We start from the raw sequence: 24,832 nt of genomic DNA on the forward strand, positions 1-24,832 counted from the left end.
TACATTTATTGACGACACATATAAAAAATCCATAGAAAACTTTAAAAATAACCATTGAAAAATCCTTAAAAAACTTAACTTCCTGAGAAAAACGTTCAACAAAAAGAATGATAGCACAGCGCTATAACCAACAACTACAAACAATAACAACCTTATCTAACAACATTTGAGAAATTAACCTTCCACTCCTCTTCCTTGTAAACTATACAAGTCTACTCAAAAGCAGAGAGCCTTATACGCTACAAGTCCCGGGCTTGTGACCGGTATAGCAGAGTTAAAAGGTGAAAGGTTTATCATAGATTAATCAACTGAATATTCCTGCTCATTTTTTTGTTTGGAAGCATGTTGAACAGTTCATATGGACAAAGCTCGAATTCCATATTAAATATCAGTAACATAATCCGGTGTTAATGTTAGACAATACATCATTGCCCTGACAAACTTGTAGCGTATAGGCTCTCTGCTTTTGAGTAGACTTGTCTGGTTTACAAGGAAGAGGAGTGGGAGGTTAATTTCTCAAATGTTGTTAGATAAGGTCGTTATTGTTTGTAGTTGTTGGTTATAGCGTTGTGCTATCATTCTTTTTGTTTAATAACATTCCAACTATTTAACCTTAAAAACGTTCAAAGTATCGCATAATTCTCATGGTTGTAGATTGACGTTACATATTGATGTTACTGTAGTCTAGACATACTATTTATATGAAACAAAGTAGGCATGAAACTGTCACTCCAGGTTGAGGCAAAAAACAAAAATGCTGAATGATAGCTGATTGGCTACAACACCTTTGTAATCATGTGACTTTCTTCTATTCTCTCTTACAAATGTTCGTTCACTTCAATTGTTTACAGTTTTTTAACGAGATTTGAAATTCCCTTGAAAACGGTTGTGTGGATGACCATTTTTTCACTTTCATGTTTTAAAAGTGTTGTCAACAAAGTCAATAACCAACATCACAGTAAAATCACATATCTTTTGTCTTCCAGTTCTGCTCGCAGATGAAATTTCATAGTTTGAGAAAAGTAGAAAACTGTGCCACAAAGTGCTTTTGTAGATAAATTAGTCATTCTTTTGGTTTGAATTAAGAGAGTGAAAATTTTCAATATGCTATGAAATAATACATTTCAAGTCTCGTTGTACATCCATTTCCAGTATGCTCACAAATCTTTGAGTGGATAGTGTTCTTTTAATTGTTTAACACTTTTTATTACAAATACAGTTTAATTAAGTTCTTGGGCTTCGCTTTTCCAACAATACAAAGCTCTCTTTTGTCGCAGTCCATAAATAATATGATTTATTCACAAAGCACAGGTGTTCACAGAACAAAAATTCTTGATTTAAAATTTCTCAGTAAAAGTCATTGATGTATCCTCGAACATCCTTTCACATGTAGCACTATAGCTTTTGTTCTTTCTTTATATTTGCAAATTTCTTTACAACTTTTGTTAACTTTTCTTGTTCGTAATAGTTTGGACCAATAACACACATAATGTGGAGTGTTTAGAATCAATGGGCACTTGTTTATCACAAAATTGAATGTCCATTATGAAGTCGATTTCTATTGAAAGTTTACTGCTTCACATGTTTCTTCAAATTTTTTGGTGCACTTGGTTTGGTTTTCTATATATTTGCTTTAATATTTCTTGTTTAAATTTACTTCAGCATTCATACTAGTCAAAGTTTTGTAGTAAAAGACAGTGTAAAGTACAAAATGAATAATAGAGTGAATTTAAAATTATTTAGACAGTAATGTCATAGATAAGAGCCTCTTTAACTATAAATTTTAACAACACAAGCTTGCCTAACCGCATATACATGAGCTTGGCTTTCAAAAATGCTCTACTTTCTTCAAAATAAATCCAGTTAAGATCTTTCCGAGACACAACACACTGCGCTGCCCATGCTTATTGTTAAAATTTATAATTAATTAACGCTCTCAATTGTGCAAAAATTGAATACATTCGTACTGATCTTTGCCAAGCTTAACCCAAAATCCTATAATAATAATTGAACGAAATACCACTATTTTAATCATTTATGACAACATATTCTTCGACATATTCTTCTACAAACAATTAGACCGATTCGGGCTGAGAGTTTGTTAAAGAATATGTCGAAATTTATTGTGTTGAACCTTATGTGGAATAAGTCGTTTTATGTTTTTTTGTTGTTAGCAATTATTGACTGAGACTAAAGAGAACAGTCATATCACTTATTGATTGAGACAGAATGAAACAAAACACACTGTGTCCCAAGATTTCAATCAATTAGTGTTTCGTTGTTTGCCAATATTGACAATAACGTTAATAAACGTTTCCATTGGCTAATATCTTCATGTCCTCCTCACATTATCTTAGAATTTGATCACAGTTATGTAATAGAAATGTGCAACAGTAACAGTTAACTGTCATTATGTTGCTATAAAATAAGAATTCCTTTTACATGATACAGCATATTTAACTTTAATGAAAAATGAAAACAATCCAAAAAGCATATGTAGCTATAAATTTTGGTTGTGACATATGGCTAACGACATGAAATCGTTCCTAATAAAAAAAATGGCATGATAAATAGTGATCACCTGAAAAAATGAAATGAAATTACAATCACTGAAAATATGACGTTTGAAAAAAATGACATCAATGCATGCATGGGTTTTCTTGGCTATCATAGAAACTAGAAACATGGTCATGGAATAAGAGCAATATGTCATCATCGATCAAACAAACTGAAAAATATTGCGTTGAATGATCCATATTATTTTTGAGGTAAGTTGATTTTAAATCCTTCAACCAAAACGTTATTATCGTCAAAGAAGGTATAAACATGTTTGCTTTTGCGGCAGAAATGTGCATACACGTCAAGAAATGAAAGTTCGTGACGGCAACAATCTGTTTTATTTTTAGTATCAACCAACCATAACTCAGGAGAATATACACGTATTATGTATCTACTATCCACAAAGTCAATGCTACCTTCAACTTGATCTCCTGTAACATTATAAATAATTTGTTTGTCATTGACGTCATATACGTGTAGAAAATCGCGGTACCGTAACACCAACAACTTATCTGCCAATGGGGAAAATTCAGCATGATCAACACTTCTTATTTGATTCTGACAAATGTCTTCCCAACCATCTACAAGATTTTCTCTACACCACAAAGAGTAAGTTTCTTTATTCTCAACATAGTCTATTACAAACATATGAAACTTAACGCTACATGCTAATACCGAGAAATGCTTACGTCTTTTAAACTTTAGTGCAAATTCTTTTCGCTTGTTTTCGATATTAAAAAACACAAAAGATTCACCTGTCTGACAAGCAATTAATACATCACTCACACTCAAAATTCTCTTGGTTCCTTTCAGTTCATCAAAACTGTACAGCAAATTTGTCACGTCATTATTCCAAAGCTCTGGAATATCATATTCTCTATGCAAAATTACTGCATTTTTTACTGCTAACATGTTCTTAAGAAGACATTTCCTTACAAAAGTGTCACCCGTATTCAGATTTTTAATGATCAAATTTGATTTTCCTTGACTTCTTTCTTCAAAGTCATTAAACTGGTATAGAAAATTGCCATTGGTGCAAATTTTACTGCCACATTTAACATCAGTTGTTAAGTGTGTGCGCGGTACTAAAAATACAAAAGGAAAGACTCCCTTGGAAAACACGAGCACATTGTCGTCATTTAACAAACAAAAAAAATTTTTGATGTATTTGCTGGGGAAAAAAGAACTTGGAATGATGTTATCAAAAGGATCAATAGGAAACAAATAATCATACAAGCTCTTACTAGCAAAATTAGTAAGTTCTTCCCCATTGGGATTTACAATGAATAATTTCTTACCAGACTTACAGCACCAAGAATTATCACCTATACTGGACATAATACGAAGACCAGTAGGCAAATTATGCGAGAAAACGAATGGCTCATAACCATTCGATAAATCGTATATACGAAACGCCACCCCCTTCTCCACCTCCTCGTCCTCCTCGTCCTCCTCCTCGTCCTCCTCTTCCTCCTCAGTAACACCCAAGAATCTTTCGGATTTACTAAAACAGAGCGAAGTTATGTAATTGTGCAATGTAAAACTTTGCTTCTTTTCTTCCTTTTTAACGTCCCATACTGTCAAAGTATCTTTGTAACTAGTGACCAGTGTGTACTTATCCTTAGAAAAACATTTGTTGCAAAACAACTTCGAAGTAAAATCATCACAATGGAACGGACTTGGGCATATTTTCCCTTTAAAATCTATCACCTTGTCTAGTTGAGAAGCAAAAATTAAATCTTTAAATGGATGAAAGACAACACAACACCTGATGTGTTCCACTTCCTTTAACTGAATTCTCATGTTTTTTATGCATAAGCAGCTGTTTGTGCTCAACGAAAAAAGTTGCACAACGTTTGAGCGATACCCACAAACAACGTAATCAAGTTTCCTAGAAACATCGAACGATACTACTCTTGCTCTAAGTTGAGAAAGCCGAGCTTTGACAAAACCTGTGTTGATGTTCTCGCGATATGGGTGATCATTAAAACGTGTTTTAAACAAATCGGAAGCCTGTGACGCAAGACCATTAACTTTATTAATAACATTTTGCAAAAATTCCTTTTCATCATCACCATTAAAATGCCATGTAAGAACAACGTAAATGTCATTAAATAATGATCGAATTTTCTCAAGAAGATCAAAATACACGGCATGCTCATTAATCAAGAAAAAATTTTCCAAAGTAAGACCTGCATCAATCCAAACAGAGGCAAGTAAAATTTCTAAGTCAATGAGATATTTACCAACATTTTGAGCCAAATCATTGTTATTGGAAATTTCCAGCGCGTGATGCAACCAATACTTGACTGAATACCTCACTGTCACATGATTAATTTTGTCATAGTTTACATCTTCAAATTTGAGATTATCCAAAGTTTTTAAGCAAAATTGTAAAACAACTCGATGACCACGTGAAGTTTCTACTGAGTAATCATGTGTTCGATCATCCAACAACCAATCAATTAAGGATTTGTGAAAAAAAGAAACACATCCTTCTTCATTGGTAACAAACAGACAAGAGATAATTTTTCTAACCCCAATTGAGGTGCGATTCGAATTAAAACAAAGTATATTCTCGACTATTTGCCACGGAAGAGGTCCTTTAGCTACAGTCAAAATACTTAACATTAATAGAAATGCTTTTTCACTGATATTATACGAATCTAATAATTCCTTACTTAATCTTGTTAAGCAAATTTCATAATATTCATTGAGATCTTTTGGTATGGAACCATTCAACAAATCCTGATTTTTCACTTCACCGCTAAGAAGCGAAGCAAGCAATATAAGTCCGTCAGCTTTTTCTACCAAAATGTTTTTAAAATTAGGAAGGCTGTCAGTAGAGCCAATTCCTTCTTCAATCAAAAATTTAATATCCTCTAAATTGCGATCATCGCTGCAATTAATGAACAGTGGATTTAATTTTTCGAACTTATTCAAAGCAACTTCGTTAGGTCTCGTGGTAATTACAAAGCGAAAACAAGGCGGAAGTTTGTGTAAGTGGTTGGCAATCAAATTAGTAAGGTCATCTCTTTCTAGATAACCACATTCATCAAGAGCATCCAGCACAACTAACATTCGCTTGGGAAGTTCTGAGATATTATAAAACAACTCAGTAAAAAGAAGGGAAAATAATCCTTCAACATTCATGTTATTCAAAGGCTGAGAGAGTTGACCTGAAAGTTTTTTCACAAGAAGTTGTTTGTAAGCAGGAAAATTACGACTAACTTGCAACGCTAAAGATTGAAGAAGTACATTGGCTTTATTGTAACGATTGTTGTTGTGTTGAAAGAAATGAACTGCAGACAAATATTGAGGATAACGTCTACATAAAGTAGCTGCAATTACAGACTTACCCATACCAGCAACAGCAGAAATAATAAATGCGCGATTTTGAGAAGTATCGTCTTCAAACCAAGCTAAAAACTCATTAAAAACCCATTCCCGTGTTCCCTCTAAAAATTTTTCAGAGTGATGCTTTATTTCACTTTCAAAGTTACAACTTACAAGTTTTTTTGTCAACATATCTTCTTCTGGACCTAAGTGAGAGTGATGTCGTATTTCATGCACTTCGTCTTTAATTACTGAGACGCTATCTTTTACTTGTTCCAATTCTTTCTCTAAACCATCCACAGTTCTCTTAACACCTTTCTGATGAGTTTGAATAAGATCAGTCAAATCGCTTTTGAACGCATCCCATTTTTTCAAAATCCTTTCACACTCTTCATTACCAAATGACTTATTCTTTATTCTATCTATTTCTTCCTTACTTATTCCTAAACTTTGTAATGGTTTGCTTATTTCCAACCATAAACTTCCAAATTTTTCAAAGCTTACTGATGTTTTAGGATTGTGACCAAAATTCGCATTACGAAAAAGCCTAATACGAGTAATATTTGCTTCAGTTGAAGGATCATTGGGATCGTTTACTGACGTCCAGATTGGATCATGCGATGGCTTCATACCACAAATATTACGCAAGAGAAGACAAAGTAAAGTAATGTCAAACTCATTTTCATTTGGTAATGTTGGAGGATGAGGATACAGTAAATCCCATTGATGTTGCTTTATTTGCTTATCTTTTAGCAACAAAAGTTTATCATAATTTTTACTGTCATTTAAAACATTAAATAAATCAGTACCTGACAGTTGTTTCCTCAATGTTATTCTTAAAGCCTCTCCACCACAATCAACAATCAATCCCATCAACTTAATCCAGTTAGTTTTCTCTTCCGCCTTCCTTAAAGCTGACGCCATCACAACATCTAAAGCCAAAAGCAGCTTACACTTTAATGATACAAATTCATCGTTTTTAAAGAAGAGTTTGGTGCATGAAATATTAATATTTACAACCAAACTATTATAAATTAATAAGGGCACAGATCTAGGTTTTCTCAAATCAGTCACGCGACTGATGCTTATAGTTCAAAAATTACTTATCAAATCTAATGATTACAATTTCTTGTGATCTTTTAATTCCCGATTTATTATCGTTGGAAATACATTGACAAAATTCTGTTTTACTTCTGAAAACCTAAATAAATATCTAGTTGGTAAACAGATCTGTGGATTTTAACATATCTCGAATTATATTAACTGACTGACTGATAAGTGAGGTGGCTCGACTGGTTTGATGGATAAGGCAGTTTAAGAACGCTCATTTGAGCCATTCCATTGGTCAATAGTGTAATTGATTCGTTAAATTTTTGTCTTATTGCGACTAGTTTAACCGATTTCGACTTATAGCCAACTGAGCTAACACAGTCAAGCTTACTGTTGGAATTGATTGTTTTATCGTTTCATAGTATTTTGCTAAAGCATGATAAAAATTACGATCAGAACCACCACTGCAATTCTGGAAAATCTATTGTGATCGTCTAAACCAATCGCAATAAGACAAAAATTATTAATCGCTCTAACAATTGGTTGTTATTATTGTTCAAAGGCCCCTATCACATTCATCTTAACAATACTCCACTGAACCATGGAATACGCACGTCATGTGAGTTAACAATTTTCCGTTGATTATTTATTGATTTAATTTAAATGACGTGAATGAACGTTTAATCACGATGTTATTTATAATTTGTAATTTTTAAAAAGCTAACATTTTTCTGTAATGATGACATTAAAAGAATGAGCAGCTATCTATAACTTATTTGAAGTAAAGCTTGATTTTCCACAGAACAAAAAATTATTATTGGGGTGAAGGGCCAACATGGTAACTATTATGCTAAGTATGTCAAGAAGTCAGCTAAAGTCGTGACAGCCATAAAAAACGGTCAGCAAAAAATTGTAAAAAGAAAACCAATCAAAAATCTTTATCTTACTATTTTATTGGATGAAAGGAATATTTTTTGATATCATGATCATATATCGCCAGAAAAATATTTAACGTTGATGTGGATGATAACATAAAGAATTTTAAATATTTCTCACAGCAGGCTGCAGTTCCTTATTTAAATGCATTGTGGGTCACGCGCGTGATCTCGCGTGACTTCCACGTATTTGGGTCAAACGTCTTATATTTTGACAAGATAGACAACTCTCAACACACAATGACCGACCATTGACCCATGAAAGGGAGAAGTGCATAACTACAAATGGTATTGTAGCATCAGTGTAGACATTATATATGCAAATTTTAATAGTTCATACAAAAGTAGATGTTTGCGGAAATTTTAATTTTGCTGTCCTATGTCCATGATCATCTCACCAACGCGAGGTATTTGAATGTAGCCAATCCAGAATTGATAACATTCTAAACTCGAGCCTTACAAAAACTTCAGGTAGTTAACATGGTGCCAGCACTAACGAAAAGCGTTATAGTTAAAGTGCAAATTTTTATGGATAAATGAATGTTCTACAACGTTTCGTGTTTGTAGCAATTTCATTGTACTATTGTAAGCCTTTACAGTTTGCAGAAAACTAGTGCGTGCGCATTTAGATATTTCTAAGCACTGATAACAAATCTCTAAAAAATCATGAAACATAAAATGAGCGTTGATGCTAGACACCCCATTGGAAGCTTTACACTACGACTGACATGTACTGACTGACTCATACAAACATTTGCAACACACCACAGTACTGTAAAGTTTCCATGGAACATTTGTACTAAAAAGTAAAAGTTATTGAAATGATAGCTCTAGCAGCAGGAATGTAAACTTATTAGACAACCAGTGAAGAAAGAATAGCAGACAAAAGCCTCTATTTAATCTTGTTGTAACAATGAAGGTAGGTAAGTCTGAACACTAATTAAAAAAAGCCATTAATACAGCAAGTCGAACATGTATTTCCGCATTTGTGTGCAGAATTTTGTCTTTTCATTTGTATATACTACACAACAATGACTGTATGTACAAAATACAACATTAATCATTGAAATTAAATGAGATATGATCTTCGCACTTAGCTGGACAATTTAAGCAATCGTCTCAGGACCTGAAAAAATCAGGTGACTCAACGGGATCCCGTTGAGTCACCTGATTTTTTCAGGTCCTGAGACGATTGCTTAAATTGTCCAGCTAAGTGCGAAGATCATATCTCATTTAATTTCAAAACACCGCACTGCATAAAACATTCATATTAATCATTGACTTAATTGATTTACTTGTTACGATACAATAACTTAGCAATAATTTCAATCTTGAAGATTTCAAATCAACTTTAATTTTTCTCGCGTCGTCATGTTTCTATAAAAACATATGTATCATGAATATCGATATTAAATTTATAGAAAATCTTTTTCTGGCTCCATTCCTATCATTCTTTTCCTGTCATAAAACGGATTTATTTATGTGCATGGATAAAAACGAGCGAGTACAAATATAATCACCTATATATATAATGTTATTGCACGATAAAGTCTTTTTTCTTGATGCTCCACGGGCTGTATTTAGATACAGCCATGTGACCCCCTGTTTCCTGCTGACTGTATCTGAATATAGTCCGGTATTGATAGGCTGTTCCTGGGAACAGTCCGTTATTGTTGGGTTGTATTTGGATACAGCCCCAGCTAACTCACAAGTTTTGCTATGTTTTATTTAATCACTGCTTTACATCGACTAAAGGCTCAAAATTACTACCTATCTCTATTGAATACAGTCTATAATATACCCTGTTTTCACGTGATTTTATCTTACTAATGACTAACTATATGATTACGTAATTCAAATTGTCACATTTCCTTACACTCTCCTCCTATTCGTTCTCCGTTGGAAACGAATATAGATACAAATCATTTACTAGAAAACTACCATTATAACAAACAATATAAAATTATTAATATTAAGAAATGTTAATTTTCTAATGATTGAAATTACTTTGTTTTCTTAATTTTCCTACTCTTCTTTTTCTACTCGGTCTTGTATTTGACATTCTGAAACAGCTGCGGCATTTCTCCTTCGTTTGAATTCAGGGGCATCTACCTTCATATCCGTGTCCAGGATAGTCTCATGTTTACTGGCTACGTCACAAGATAACTCTATAGGTTACAGTAATTGGAGGGGTTGTTCAATTATACTCTTCGCAACTCGCAGCTTTCCTTCATGTACAACACCTTCGTTTTCTGTTACTAATCGCTCCACAACTCTAAATGTCCATTTGAGTCGATTCTTCTCCTCGCCCTTTATATTCGCAACGATACCAATGCTGATGTTTGCCTTTTTTCCCGTTATATTTCATGTTATATCTCTCACGTATTTCTCTCAAATATTCCGTCTGCCACGGTTTCCATAACACTTCCTTGCAGCGCCGTATATACCTTGCTCTGCGTCGAAGGTTGCTATCCTCGATTCGCTGCTCTTGCTGCTCTGGAATAATGTTTGGTTGTCGAAAGTGCATTGAATTCGGAGTAAGAAAAAGGGAGTTGATTGTCGTCTTTGATGCATCCAAGTGGATAGATTTTTAACGTGATTTCCACATCCAAAATTACTTCCTCGAGTTCTTCCCAGGTCAGACGGCCGTTGCTGATCGATTTGTAAAAGACCTGCTTGATCAGACCAATCAACCTTTCATACTGAGTTTCCCACCATGGAGCTCGGCTAAAGTTGAATTGCTATAGGTTGTTAAACTAATAGTCGTTGAAGTTCTCGTCGAGCTTAATTTCTTTTAATATCCTTGTTCTAGCTACAAACGTCGTTCCACTGTCGGAGTAAAATTTGCTTGGTCACCCCATTCGCGCAATTAACCGTTTGAAGGTTGAGAGAAACTTTAGAATGTCTATAGACTTTGTTAATTCGGAGTTTGATACCGGAGTAATTTTCATGTGATAATACATATCATCCTATAAATAACTCTTCACGTGCTCTTCACTGTCGAAAACATCAAAATTTTCTTAAACAACATTCGCAATAATCAGTAGCATGTCCGAATGTTTGCCAAACAAAAACAAATAAGAAAGTGTGATATATACTCGTATGATCTCATTCCGTAATTCGAACGATTAACGTGAAACGTGTTAATGGAGCACGGTCCACATTGGATTGCTGTTAAATGAGACAAGGTTTCGCCAATTGTTTGAGAAGAGATTATTTTGATCTCCGAAGAAATTGTTTTGATCCCCAAAGAGACTGTTTTGATTACCGAAGAGATTTATTTGCCTTGCGAAGAGGTACTTTTGCCCCGCAAAACATGATAAAAAAAAAGAAAGTAAGTACCAAACACGAAAAGCACAATCCTGAAACATTAATGATTTCAGTACGAAATCATTGCAATGGCCAAACCCAAACGCGATGGCGTTACTAAGAGCAATCGTAACCTAATCGCTGATTGGATAAGTTTGAAAGACAGCGTATCTGAATGGCTAAAAGTTACGCACGGTATGGTAGAGTAGAGTAGAGTAGAGTAACGGTGCAACTATTAGTTTATTACATAGTTTACTGAAAAATTGTCGGATCCTAAAAAACGGATCCTGTAAACACAAAAAGTGAGCCTCCGACAGTCAAATTCGTCCATTTAAAAAATCGTGTGAAAATAGAGTTTGCTCTATTTTCATCAATCAAGATCAAAGAAAACTGACTAGTCAAATTACATAGATTTGAGAAAGATAAGTAGACAAGAACAAAATACAAGAAAATATCGATAAATGTTCTGGATAACACAAATATAAATATCTAAACGAACATAAATATCAACAAAATTATCCGACAGTCTGAGCAATAAACCAAATAAAAGTCGGAACAGAAACAATCGGATACGACAAATCGGATCGTGTGAACGGGCCTATGTGCATAACAAACGCAAATCATGAATTTTCAGCGCAAAGAATATATTTTAGTGTTAACAGCAGAGAACGTTGATTCCTAGAGAACATAATGCACATTTAAGTGTGCATCTACAGAAAAAAGAATCCCCGAGAATTCAACATAAACTTTTTCTACGAACATCAACTTTTAAAAGTGCAATTCTACTTCATTTTACCCGCTACATTTAACCTGCAACTTGAGACATAGGGTCACTTTTTCAGGCAGAAAAACAAGGTATAGATAATGTCCTTGGTACAGAGCTTATATGGTAACTATATTCACATGTGAATTAACTTTTTGTGAAGCATTTTTTGATTGATGTTTTAAAACATTTTGGTCTTACTTTTATACAATTTGGCACATGGAACATTTTCAAGATAATTTTGCTAAACACAACCACATGAAAAGCAGTAAAATTTTAAGAAGATCCGTGTTTAATCCCCTTATCCGTGTTTTATCCCACATGCGTGTTTTATCCCAACTCAAATTGGACTATATACCAAACAGACAGTACATTCTACTAAGTAAAAGTTCCTAGTACTGATCGCTGGAAGAGATAAATTTGATATTTTGTGATCGCTTGCGTTAATATGTGAGAGCTAAGAAATATTTCATACGAGACGTCCAAATTACATATTACCTAACCTTTTGAAGTTAGTAAAGATAAATTCTTTGTTTAAGTACCTAGTCTTAAATTAATACGAGAAAGCATTGTCCACATGAGCTTTAAAAGTTTGGAAAGATGTAAATAAACGTGTCATTAAACTGAGGTCAAATTTATAAATATAATACTACCAAAATGTACTTAAATGTAGCTCGGTAAAACCTTTCACTGCTTTCTATTGTAATAAAACACGAAGTATATGAAATAAAGAAGCAAAGAAGTTGATTTTTGTGATAGAGCAACTATGAAGGTTTTATTGTTATTCATTCGTTACCTTTGTTGTAATTCTAAATGTCATCATGGCATGTACAAAGTAAGCACAAATGTTGTATGCATGAAAAAATAATATGAATGAGTCAAATATCAAAACATGAAGCTAGTATATTTATTGGTCAATTGGCAGTGTTGTTATATAATTCATCGTGAATATCCCACATGATTCAGATATCATTCCTTTTGTAAATTCTTCTGTTTACCCATTTAATACAATGTTCCTGTAGCTTGGTTAGCAGTTAGATCATTTTAATGTATAATTCTTAATATAAAAGATTTGGTTTTAAATTACCTGTGTATTTTGTAATGGGGAAGGATGAATGTGTATGGGTGAAGGATGAATGTGTATAAATGCTCATCTTTGCAAATTAAGTGTCTTGCCACATATATATATATAGCTTAGTTTTTCTAAAATTACCCTTGTTTTAGAAGTAAGACGACCGTGTGAACAAAATAATGCTTGCTTTAGTTCTTTGCATGTCACATACTCAACAAACGGATGAGAGATTTAATATAAACAACGCGACCACATACATATCAGTTAAAAATGGTGATCATTATTCATACCTTATTGTTACATCAATCTTTCATCCATGTAAGTTTTGTTACATAAACACATTTCAATAGCGAACGAAAATGAAGAGTGAGCTCAATACAATTAACAACATTTTGTTAGACACACATCAATTAGTCAAAAGTGGCGTCGGCAAAAAATGGAGGTGACACTTGATTCAACATGCTACCCCCCCTACATAAATTTTCACAGATTCCCATATTTTCCATGGAAAAGTGTGCTGTTTTGATCTCTCCCATACCTTTGAACAGGTTTTGCTTTCTTTTACCATGCAGTATATTGTCAATAGTTAGAAAGTTGGTATATCAATTTAGATATGATTTCTCATGCATGTTTAGCCATACTTTATCAAGATGCTGCTTTAGCTAATTTGTTATGTCTGTAGTGTAGTTCTAAAATATCGCTAAATTTTTCTAAAATTACCTTCATTTTAGAAGTAAGACCGTGTGAACAAAATTATGCTTGCTTTAGTTCTTTACATGTCACATAGTCAACAAACGGATGAGAGATTTAATATAAACAACGCGACTACATACATATCAGTCGGAAAATGGTGATTATAATTCATACCTTATTGTTACATCAATCTTTTATCCATGTAAGTTTTGTTACATAAAGAGTGTTACATGAAGAGTGAGTCAATATCTCCTTCATCAAACAGTATAATAAAACATTAATGACGTCTATGTAGAACATTCTAGTTATATAAGTAGGTATACATCACTGACTAAAAACAACTGCTATAGAAATAAAAATACATAAATAAGAACCTCATGCAGAGTACATAATAACATTGAGATTAGTCAAATTCCCAAGGACTAGTGTTAAATCTTATAAAGTTCCCCAAGTTTTAACTCAGGAATAGAGAATCACCTATCTAAGACGGGATATGAATGCCAAAGGTTAAGACACGATTTTCGAAACTGTGAATGGATTTTTTCCCTTCATTAATCAAGAATTCCATACATGTATATTCTTGCACAAATCAGTTCGTATTATAAAAAATCTTTGTTATTGACTAAACCATTGTAAATTATGAATACATGGGCAAACATCAACTGCACGCAATTATATTTGCGTATGATAAATGAAGACACTGTAGATACAACAGTTACAACAGTAAGTTGTAATAAAAGTATATTTAAAACTGTTAAAACAAACATGATCAAAAGTGAAATTTTAAAAGCTCACTGTGTTACATGAATCCACATTTCACAAAAATAGAATCGGTTGCGTTCTTTCTCTGTGTAAAAACATTTTTCCTATTTTTAACATTTGCTTATTTTACAAATGTTCTTACTTTAAAAATGAATGGTTTGCTCTATACAATTAACAACATCTTGTTAGAGAAACAGAGATTAGTCAAAAGTGGCGTCGGTAAAAAATGGAGGTGATACTTGATTGGACATGCTACCCCCACTACATAAATTTTCACAGATTCCCATTTTTTCCATGGAAAAGTGTGCTATTTGACCTCTCCCATACCTTTGAACAGGTTTTGCTTTCCATTACCATGCAGTATTTAGTCAATAGTTAGAAAGTTGGTATATCAATTTAGATATGATTTCTCATTCATGTTTAGTCATACTTTATCGAGATGCTGCTTTAGCTAATTTGTTATGTCGGTAATGTGGTTCTAAAATATCGCTTAATTTTTCTAAATTTACCTTCGTTTTAGAAGTAAGAAGATTGTGTAAACAAAATTATGCTTGATTTAGTTCTTTACATGTCACATACTCAACAAACGGATAAGAGATTTAAGATAAACCGCGCGACCACATACATTTCAGTCGAAAATGGTGATCATAATTCATACCTTATTGTTACATCAATCTTTTATCCATGTAAGTTTTATTACATAAGCACATTTAAATAGCAAGCGAAAATAAAGAGTGAATCAACATCTACTTCATCAAACAGTATAATAAAACATTAATGATGTCTATGTAGAACATTCTAGTTATATAACTAAGTATACATCACTCACTAAAAACCATTGTTATAGAAATAAAAATACATAAATAAGAACCTCATGCAGAGTACGTAATAACATTGAGATTAGTCAAATTCCCAAGGACTAGTGTTAAATCTTATAAAGTTCCCCAAGTTTTAACTTAGGAACAGAGAATCACCTATCTAAGACAGGATATGAATGCCAATGGTTAAGACACGATTTTCGAAACTGTGAATGGATTTTTTCCCTTCATTAATCAAGAATTCCATACATGTATATTCTTGCACAAATCAGTTCGTATTATAAAAAAATCTTTGTTATTGAATAAACCATTGTAAATTATGAATACATGGGCAAACATCAACTGCACGCAATTATATTTACGTATGATAAATGAAGACACTGTAGATACAACAGTTACAACAGTAAGTTGTAATAAAAGTATATCTTAAAACTGTTAAAACAAACATGATCAAAAGTGAAATTTTAAAAGCTCACTGTGTTACATGAATCCACATTTCACAAAAATAGAATCGGTTGCGTTCTTTCTCTGTGTAAATACATTTTTCCTATTTTTAACCTTTGCTTATTTTACAAATGTTCTTACTTTAAAAATGAATGATTTGCTCAATACAATTAACAACATCTTGTTAGACAAACATAGATTAGTCAAAAGTGGCGTCGGTAAAAAAGAGAGGTGATGCATGATTGGACATGCTATTCCCCCCACATAAATTTTCACAGATTCCCATTTTTTCCGTGGAAAAGTGTGCTATTTGACCTCTCCATACCTTTGAACAGGTTTTGCTTTCCATTACCATGCAGCTTATTGTCAATAATTAGAATGTAAATGGTTTGATTCCGGGAGTATCGTTACATGTTTTGTTGATCGTCCAGGTTGGTATAGTCCTGAGAAGGACTGTTTTTGTTGTTGATGACTGAAGTTTCCACAATCTTAACGGTAGTCATCTTCAGAATCAAATGAGGAGTAAATGTCAGGTTAGCCGTGTTTATTATCTGGTTCTTACGTCATTGTATTGTGTGTACATGAAATGTGTATTGTCATTGTGAATTTGTATGAAGTGAAATATTTTTATTTTTAGTTGTGATGTGTGATTTAGGTGTGATGTTTTTAGTTGTAATGTGTGGGTGTCAATTGTCCACATACAATTTACCAAAGATGTCGAAGAAAACAGAACTCTTCTTTTTCTCGAATGTTTGGTAAAACATGACAATCAAAAACTACGAACAACAGTTTATCGCAAGCCAACACCTACTGACCGACTACTAGACCAATCATCTTACAACCCTACATCACACAAAGCCACCACAATCAGAACATTAACAAGACGTGCACAAATCATATGTGAGTTCCCGGACGCTCTACACAACGAAAACAACTATCTCAAACGTGTTTTTGACAAAACCAACTATAACTCTGACTTTATCAAACGCAACACTTACAAACACAACAAACCCAACGAAACGAACAACTCAGTGACAACAGCAACGATACCTTACATCAAAGGTACGTCTGAGACTATCTCGCGTATCTTACGACCATACAACATACGTGTCGCACATAAACCAATCACAACGTTCCGACAAGGACTAAGGAACATAAAGGACAAATTACAACCAAACGAACGACAAGGTGCAGTTTACAAAGTAAACTGCTCCGATTGCCACGCTTCCTATATCGGGGAAACTGGCAGGAACTTAAACAGAAGACTTACTGAACACAAACGAGCTACTAAGAAACAAGACAAAACTAATCACATTGCGAACATCACCGAATCACAAAGCACAACATTGACTGGGATTCGGCAAAATGCATTACTTACAGTACTGTTTATAGACAACGGCTTACAATAAAAATTGGTATACCAACTTGAAACAAACCCCCCTGAACAGATCACAGCAATTACCGGCACCTTACAAACGACTTATTCACAATACAAGCAAACGATCACCTAAAAACATTACACTTCACACTAATTCACAATGACAATACACAATTGACACCCACACATTACAACTAAAAATATCACACCTAAATCACACATCACAACTAAAAACATTTCACTTGACACTAATTCACGATGACAATACACATTTGTTAAATGTAGATATAATCTTCGCACTTTGTTGGACAATTTAAGCAATTGTCTCATGAACCTGAAAAATTCAGGTGACTCAACGGGGTTCAAATCCCGTTGAATACAAATTTGTGTTGGCTAACATGTTTTGGCTAATTACTCGTTATTTTCGCTTCCTTTCTTCAAATTTATTCTGACGGTGTTTTTTCCGAATAGTATACTTTTTGTGTATCAAATGGCAAACATCCTTGTCAATCCAAGGAGGAGTATTTTTGTCCGTAATGGTTTTAGTAGGAAAATGATCTTTGATTGCTGCAAGAAATAGGTCTTTCCATGCTGACCAATGATCATTGATATCATCAGTGACACACAAATTGAATGGAGTATGAGAAAGAGTAGAACGAAGGCCTTCAAAATCGCCATTTTTGTAATCAAAAACTCGACGCTTTACAGGTTTAAACCTGCGAAACTCTAACTTTAAAGTTAGAAGTATGTTGACATTGCAATTTTAGTGGGGTGTCGATTTTAGGATTTTCGTCCGGATTGAAGAATTGGTACATGTACCATGGTGTTTGTCGTGGTAACAATCTCGCAAATGAATTCGACAATGTTTCCCAATGGAACACCAATTGGCTCAATATACAATATTCAGAATGGAAACTTTAGAGCTTGTGGTCAATTGGCTGCTTTTTCAATTGCTCAAAGAAGTCCCCACTATGCATTTTGGACAAAAGTGCTTACAACTTGATGCTAATCCTAGTATCCTAATCTAATCCCAATCTCGACAGCAGCCTGGAAAGTCAGAATGTAGTAAGATGAAGTCATCTTTGCAGTTCTTCTTAGTCATTCCTTCATCTATAGTATTTAACAGCAGTGATATATCATTGCGGTAGCCAGGATTTTCTCTCAAATGGGAGGAGATAAAAGGGAAGGGGAGCCACAACCGTCGTTGTAATGAATGTAAATAAAACAATATAATTTAGAATTTTGCCAGGGGGCCTGGCTCTCTGTCTAGCTATGTCACCATTGATTGATACAAATGATTTCCTTTGTATTGGATAAGTCATAATTCCCATGTGACGTTTTCTTGAAGAAAATTTTTTTATTGGCCTGTTGGTCCCAGAAAATTGAATATTTTATGCAGCCATGCCTGTAAGCTTGAATAAAGCAGTATAATTTATGCAATTTCTTAAGCAGATGTTACAGTATGCTATATGCAGGAGCAAGCACCTTTAATACTGCAATTTGCATAGAGCTGTACAACAAGTATGGATCTATGACATGGGCTAGCTGAGATTGGTGAATATTTTTTTGAAACTCTACTTTGTATATTAAAATTTTGTAGGGAAAATGCTCAACAGCTTCCCTTTTCTCTATTTGTTTACATTTCTGCATTTTTCATTTAGTATCCGCCATGGCGAACAATTCAACCTGGTAGTGGCCATTGCTTGCGCGAGCAACAATTACGAAACGAAACTCAGTTGAATAAACATCTGGCCCCAAGAGAGTCACAACACGATGCTACACACATTATGTGTGTCCGCCTAAAAGTTTGTCAATCTCGGGTTCTTTAACGCAGACCGCATGGAGTAGTTATATTATGATGCATTTCACTACATATGGCCCTTAGAGAGTTAAGTACAAGTTACGGTTGATAGAAAATATACAACACTAACAGGGACCTGTTATGACTCACATACCAGCAGTTTTTCTCAAGAAATCCCATGTCTGAAAATAGTGACATTTAAAACGGTACGAATCTTACCTAGTTAGAATAGACGAACTTAGTAGCTTTATAAAAGCAACAAAAATCACTTTGGCAATATTGCCAGTATATTTTTGAACGCTTTGTTAGTCATTTTATCAGACATCAGAAACCAAACAATTAAAAAAATTGTTCTTTGAACAAACGCCTCTACTTATATATGGCAAAATTTGTGTAAATCAGACGTACCTGTGTCGAGAGGAGTGAAGAGCTTGTTCAAATCAGAAATTTGTCAATATACCGTAAAACGTCTTGAGAAAAGTGATGCTATCTGTTTCAATGCGATTACTTTTAAAATTTTTGAAGCTCCTTATCATAGCAGATCTAGAGTCACAGTCAAACAATGCAGGTTGCTAAGATAGAAGGAATGTTGATAAAATTGAACGAATCTTATTCGTTGGCAAGTAATTAGTTATGCTACTAGCAACTGTTGCTACCAAGAAAAATATTTAATTACAAACAGTGGATTTCAGCAAATGGACAGCTGTTTTTACATTTGTAGTTCACCCATTTGATCTAAACTCTCCGAAATTATGTCTTCTCATTTGTATTTAGCATTTCCTTGACATATAGAACTGGATATCGTATAACACTTAAATAGTCTGCATGTGAAAAATGTCAAGCCACGATGAAATGTTTACACATATAAATTATTCGTGAAGACAGGAGCACTACATGCGGTCGTTTCTACCAGAACTTGCTAATGCAAGCCTGAAAATTCAACTAGCAATCTTATATTCTATAATAATAAATTACGTCAAAATGGTTTCCATCTTAGTTTTCAGTGTGTTCTCCTCGAAACACTCCTTATTCATTTCACTTTAATATAACAGTGGAAGAAATACATCAAGTTCGTATTCTTTTCTTCCCCGAATGACAACTGACAACTTTAATTTTCATTATATAAAATAAAAGCAATAAAACGCCTGCGTTGATTGGTTGATAGCTGAGCATCATCAATTTAATCAATCAAAGAGTATTTGCTAATTAATCATGAATACATGTTAGAGGAAATATTAAAACCTTTGCTTTGAAATTATCTTTATTACATTATTATTATTCTATAAAAGAAATATAAAGACGTTTTTGCCCTGATCTGCTTTCGAGTACTCCAAACGGTCTCATCGGTTTTCATATTTCCACAATAAACATCTTTTATTTCTTAATTGAACATCTGCAAATCTTGCAAAGTACACCGAGTGGAAACATTTGTTTCCTCCTTAGAAACGTACGTCAATTTGAAACCTCCACATCAGCAAACGTGATTATGGCACTTTAATAAGTTGCCACAAAAGGAAAATTCTGCTAATTGAATTGTGTTTTTATTGAATAGTTAACACAAAGGTCTGTCCATAAGCTAAGAGAGGGCGTGAAAGTTAGTGTGGTTAAAACCAAACTTTTCTATCGAATACAAGCACTAAATATGTTGGTCCTAGCTGCTGCAACTCTTTAGACATAAATGACTTGAATATGGAGCCTAAGAGTTTGGACAACTATATATATGATAAAATGGTCGACAGAGACATATAAAACTAATTGGAACCAAAAAGTTAAAAATAAGCATAATCCGTAAAAGGGTATCTTGTATTCTCAAATAGTGTAACCTAGTGTAACTCATAATGTAACCACAAAGTTATAAAACAAGACAATTACGCGGCAATGTTTCGGTTTTATTTAAAAACCATCATCAGAAAGAATGATATATTTACAAGTTGCCCGTTAATTGTACACATATATACAAAGTTTGTATATATATATATGAGAAATTAAGGGCTGTTTACATGATCCCGGGTACTTGGGATTCAGCCAAGCGTTAAATGATTTTGGCAAATGGAAAAGATTTAATACTTATCATCAGATGAATGTTCTTCAGCACTTTTACAATATTCTGATTTAATAACTATACGCATAACATTGAAAATCAAACAAATTTGGCCTTATTTGAGAATTACAACTGGCAGAGGCGTAACTAGAACATTAATTGGAGGTGGGTGTATATTCATATATTCAGTTGTGCCCTGCTGATTTCTTTTGAAATTCAATTCACTTTCCCCCTGACAGTTGAAATACCAAGGCTCTTATATTGGAGCCACTCAGTTAAACCATGGTCATTCAAACTCTAAGGGAAGGTTTTCTTAAAAAATAGTAACCACGAGGTTGATAAATGACAAATTAATCACCTGAAGTTATAATTAATTTATTGATGCGAACTTATATTTTGTAGATTTTCCATTATGTACAGGGTGTATCAAAAAATTTCAATTCAAATTTGGGGTTCAACAACATAGAATATACTTGGAAAAATCTTTTGGTCTATGCACATTTGTTAAGTCTATTTATTTACCTTTCAAAAGACATGTAGTACGAATCTTTCAGTTGTGAAATAAAGTAGTATTTCTTTACAAATAAAATTCATAAAAATCACAATTTTCCGCCAGTGGGAATTCCATTTTTTTTCAAATTTACTACCATAAGGCTTTTAAATGCTAATCATCACTGCAGACCTAATCCAAATTTAACTTCTCCTTGTATCGTATGCTTTACAAACGCAGTGGCTCCAATTAAGAATGGCAGAAGGCACATTTCTTGTGAAAACGTTTTTTGAAACCGGTAGTTTACAAAAAACACGCAATTAGTTCAAACAAAGATATCCAGAACGACAAACTTTGGCCTTCAGTGTCATCTGGTACATTGGTACAACGTGCGTAAATATGAGCAGAATGGAACAAGCCTAAATCGTAATAAAATTATGTAAATTTTATTCGAAAACGAGGTCTTAAATGCTAAATTCATTATCTTTTGTCTTGACGTCCCACTTCAAATTCATTAGCGGAAAAATCTTATTTCAAGCTAAAAGTTTCAACAGAAGACTGCGTGGTTGATTTTGATAGAATCGTCAGTTAAGGTGTATAAACAGAAGCCTAATAGGTTATTCTTTATCACCATGTAAAAATTATAAGCTTCACTCAAGTATACTGTATTGCTTGCCTCCATGATTGTTGCTTGCTGTGCTAAAAATCATGATTTGTGCAAAGAATCAAGATAAGCTTATGGTTAGCTATCACTACTATTAGCTGGTTAACACAGAACTTTGGAACTTGATTTTTTCAATATTTCAATGGTCTTTTCACTCCAATTTCATGTAATTAAATCACCTCTTATAAAATTATCTGATTCATGGTTGTTTTAAACATAAATTAGAATGTAAATTTATTCCGTAGCTTTCAAACTCAACAACATTTACTCAAAATATATAAGTCTTAAATAAGTTATTGCATTTTATGCTATAGATTATTCAAAGAAACAATGCCAGCTAAAGACTTTTACAAACTTTAAATATATGCTTTGCAGTAAACAATTTTTCATAGGTAGCATTTCATTTGAGACAGACTAATTTTTGAGTTATTTCTATGGAAGATCAACGAACATTTTCCTAAATAAGGCGTGGAAGCCACTAGTATTTATTTCTAAGAAAACATTAAATTAATACAAATCGGTTAAAATGAGTTTTCCTGAAATGATGTTATCTCATTTTGAGGAATTTTAAAAAATTTTCAGCTGCATGCATTAGTTCTTTCAACAAACCAATAAAAAACATGTACATTTTTAATACTTATATTTTTGATTAATTGAAAAAAATATTAATTTCATAGACACATAAAAAGACTCTAGGCTGTGCAAATGCATGTCCCTTGCCTAATGCCAGCAACTTTCTTTTGAATTCTTTTGATTTATCATGTGACAGACAGGAAAGGTTCTGTTAATTTAGGATCCATTGCTTCAAGCAAGTCTTGGACAATGGCTCTTGGAACGTTCAGTCCTTCCATTTGCAGACAATGCCATAACCGCTCTGCAGCCCTTGGAATTCTCTGGACCACTAACTAATTCTCTTATTTTTGGCTGCACCATCTGAAATGTATTATCGAAGTTGGGAGAATCTTTGACATGTCGACAATGAAGACCATAATCTTTCAAGCGTCTGAGAAGTGTACTGTAACTCATGTTACAACTGTGGTGCTTCGATAAAAAGCCAAGGATTTCATTGTACTCATAAACACAACAAAAACAGTATTTTATAGTCGCTTCCTCATTGAATTCTTCTCTAAGCTCTTCAGTAGACGACTCACTGTTTTCAGCTTGCGATACTTAAAATATATAAGACTGTTCAAGCAATATTCGAATTTCCTCTCCTGTATAAATGCGGCCCAAAAACATTTTCATTTACTTGAAACTCGTGAGATGTTACCCAACTCTTTTTTTTACATTAGGACAAAAAATTCGAGAAATAAGGATTAGCATTGATTTTAAGGGCATATTCAAATGTGCTTTGCATGTTTATGTCAGAATTTTTTTTGGCAAAAATTATGAAAAAACCCATGAAAGAGGGATGACCACCTTTAAGAGCAAAGCTATAAATGGTACTGTAGCATCTGTGTTGTGTCAGCTGTAGTCTGTGTATTCAATGTATTACTCAATTTTCAGTCATAAGCAAAACATTGTAAATGCAAATTTTAATGTTTCATACGAAGGCAGATATTTGCGCAACTTTTAATTTCACTCAGGAGTTGAGGATCAATTATTTAAGACAGGATTTGATTGTCAATGCTTAGGCAAGATTTTGGAAAAGGCAAATGTTTTTTTCATTTCATTAATAAAAATTCCATACATTACTATGTAATGTGCATAAACTGGTTTAGAATGTCCATTGTCATTTTAAAATATCTCTTCAATAAAAGTACTACTCAGATAGCAAAATTTTTGTTTCATAGGCACTTTAGGAAATTAAACAACTCGCTTTCAAAGAAATGAGTCAGGCACAATTGAATATATGAATAACACACCCTCCCCCACCAATCAACGTTTACCAGGTGGCCGTGACTATGAGATGCATGTGCGGGGTATCAGAAAAATAGTCAGTGACGAAAAACTTTGCTTAATTGATCAGCGCGCAATATTTGTAAAAACTTTAAGTGGAAATAGGCAGTTGGACTTTCAATGTTTAATCTGATAGTTAAGTAAAACTGTTTCAAATAATAACCTTTTTAGAGGTAGGAATATGTTACAGAGAAGTGCTTTTGAAGTAGCTCACGCACAAAAATGACAAAGCTAAATGCAATTGAAACACATAGGATTAAAATATGTCCCACTTTGTTCAAGCAAATAAAGTTTCAGGGAATTTTGCAAAATTGTACAGGAACAATTAGCTTCCAAATCACAGATTATTTTGTTTTCGTTTTTGAATACCTTTTTATAGCTCTCTTCAATTATGTATATAACTTCAGTTTCCAAAAAACCTGAGTCATTATAAACAGAAAAATTGATGATGATTTATGTAAAATGTCATATAAACGGAAAAGCACAAATTAATCTACGATTTGGAAGACGTACTTTCGTGTAAGAATCGTCCAAATTTACTGATGGATACATAGATACATGGATGCACTATATGGTAAAGAAAATCTTTTCTTCAATGTCTGTCTGGGAAAAAAGACAAAAGAAAAATTATATGGAATTAAATCATAGCATAAATGTAAAAATGGAAAATAGCAAGCCACATGAACTTATCGTATAAGGTCTTCACACTTGAGTGCACTGCATCCGCAAAGGGCATGTTGAGCATTAAACTACAATAAAAAAAATTATTCATGAAAATTAATTAGTTGCAAAATCGAGTGAGATAGTCATCTTCAATC

At 33.4% G+C, this 24,832-nt stretch overlaps 2 protein-coding genes across 3 annotated transcripts; both read right to left on the reverse strand.

Annotated features, from left to right (window-relative positions):
* Window positions 1-758: 758 nt before the first annotated feature.
* LOC124450607 lies at window positions 759-6,767 on the reverse strand. 2 transcript variants are annotated; one of them, XM_047001238.1, is made up of 3 exons: window positions 6,705-6,767; window positions 3,858-4,063; window positions 759-3,644 (listed from the first exon to the last, which is right to left on the reverse strand). In XM_047001238.1, the coding sequence occupies exons 2-3, from the start codon at window positions 3,895-3,897 to the stop codon at window positions 2,758-2,760; spliced, it is 927 nt and encodes a 308-aa protein (XP_046857194.1). In that variant the 5' UTR covers window positions 3,898-4,063; window positions 6,705-6,767; the 3' UTR covers window positions 759-2,757. The 2 variants fall into 2 exon arrangements, with proteins under 2 accessions (XP_046857194.1, XP_046857193.1); XM_047001237.1 differs by having other exon boundaries at window positions 759-4,063.
* On the reverse strand, window positions 3,920-24,494 carry LOC124452051. Its single transcript, XM_047002645.1, has 4 exons — window positions 24,490-24,494; window positions 17,619-17,621; window positions 4,044-6,827; window positions 3,920-3,939 (listed from the first exon to the last, which is right to left on the reverse strand). Exons 3-4 carry the CDS (start codon window positions 6,817-6,819, stop codon window positions 3,920-3,922), a joined length of 2,796 nt encoding a protein of 931 aa, XP_046858601.1. The 5' UTR covers window positions 6,820-6,827; window positions 17,619-17,621; window positions 24,490-24,494.
* Window positions 24,495-24,832: the final 338 nt, after the last annotated feature.

Source organism: Xenia sp. Carnegie-2017, unplaced genomic scaffold (assembly GCF_021976095.1).
Source record: "Xenia sp. Carnegie-2017 unplaced genomic scaffold, XeniaSp_v1 HiC_scaffold_24, whole genome shotgun sequence".
Taxonomy (NCBI): Eukaryota; Metazoa; Cnidaria; class Anthozoa; order Malacalcyonacea; family Xeniidae; genus Xenia; species Xenia sp. Carnegie-2017.

Coding starts and splice junctions, on each gene's coding strand:
- LOC124450607 (XM_047001237.1), bottom strand. CDS start 3,897: ATGTCCAGTATAGGTGATAATTCTTGGTGCTGTAAGTCTGGTAAGAAA.
- LOC124452051 (XM_047002645.1), bottom strand. CDS start 6,819: ATGGCGTCAGCTTTAAGGAAGGCGGAAGAGAAAACTAACTGGATTAAG. Junction 3,940..4,043: donor TAAATCCGAAAGATTCTTGG/GTGTTACTGAGG, acceptor AATGGTTATGAG/CCATTCGTTTTCTCGCATAA.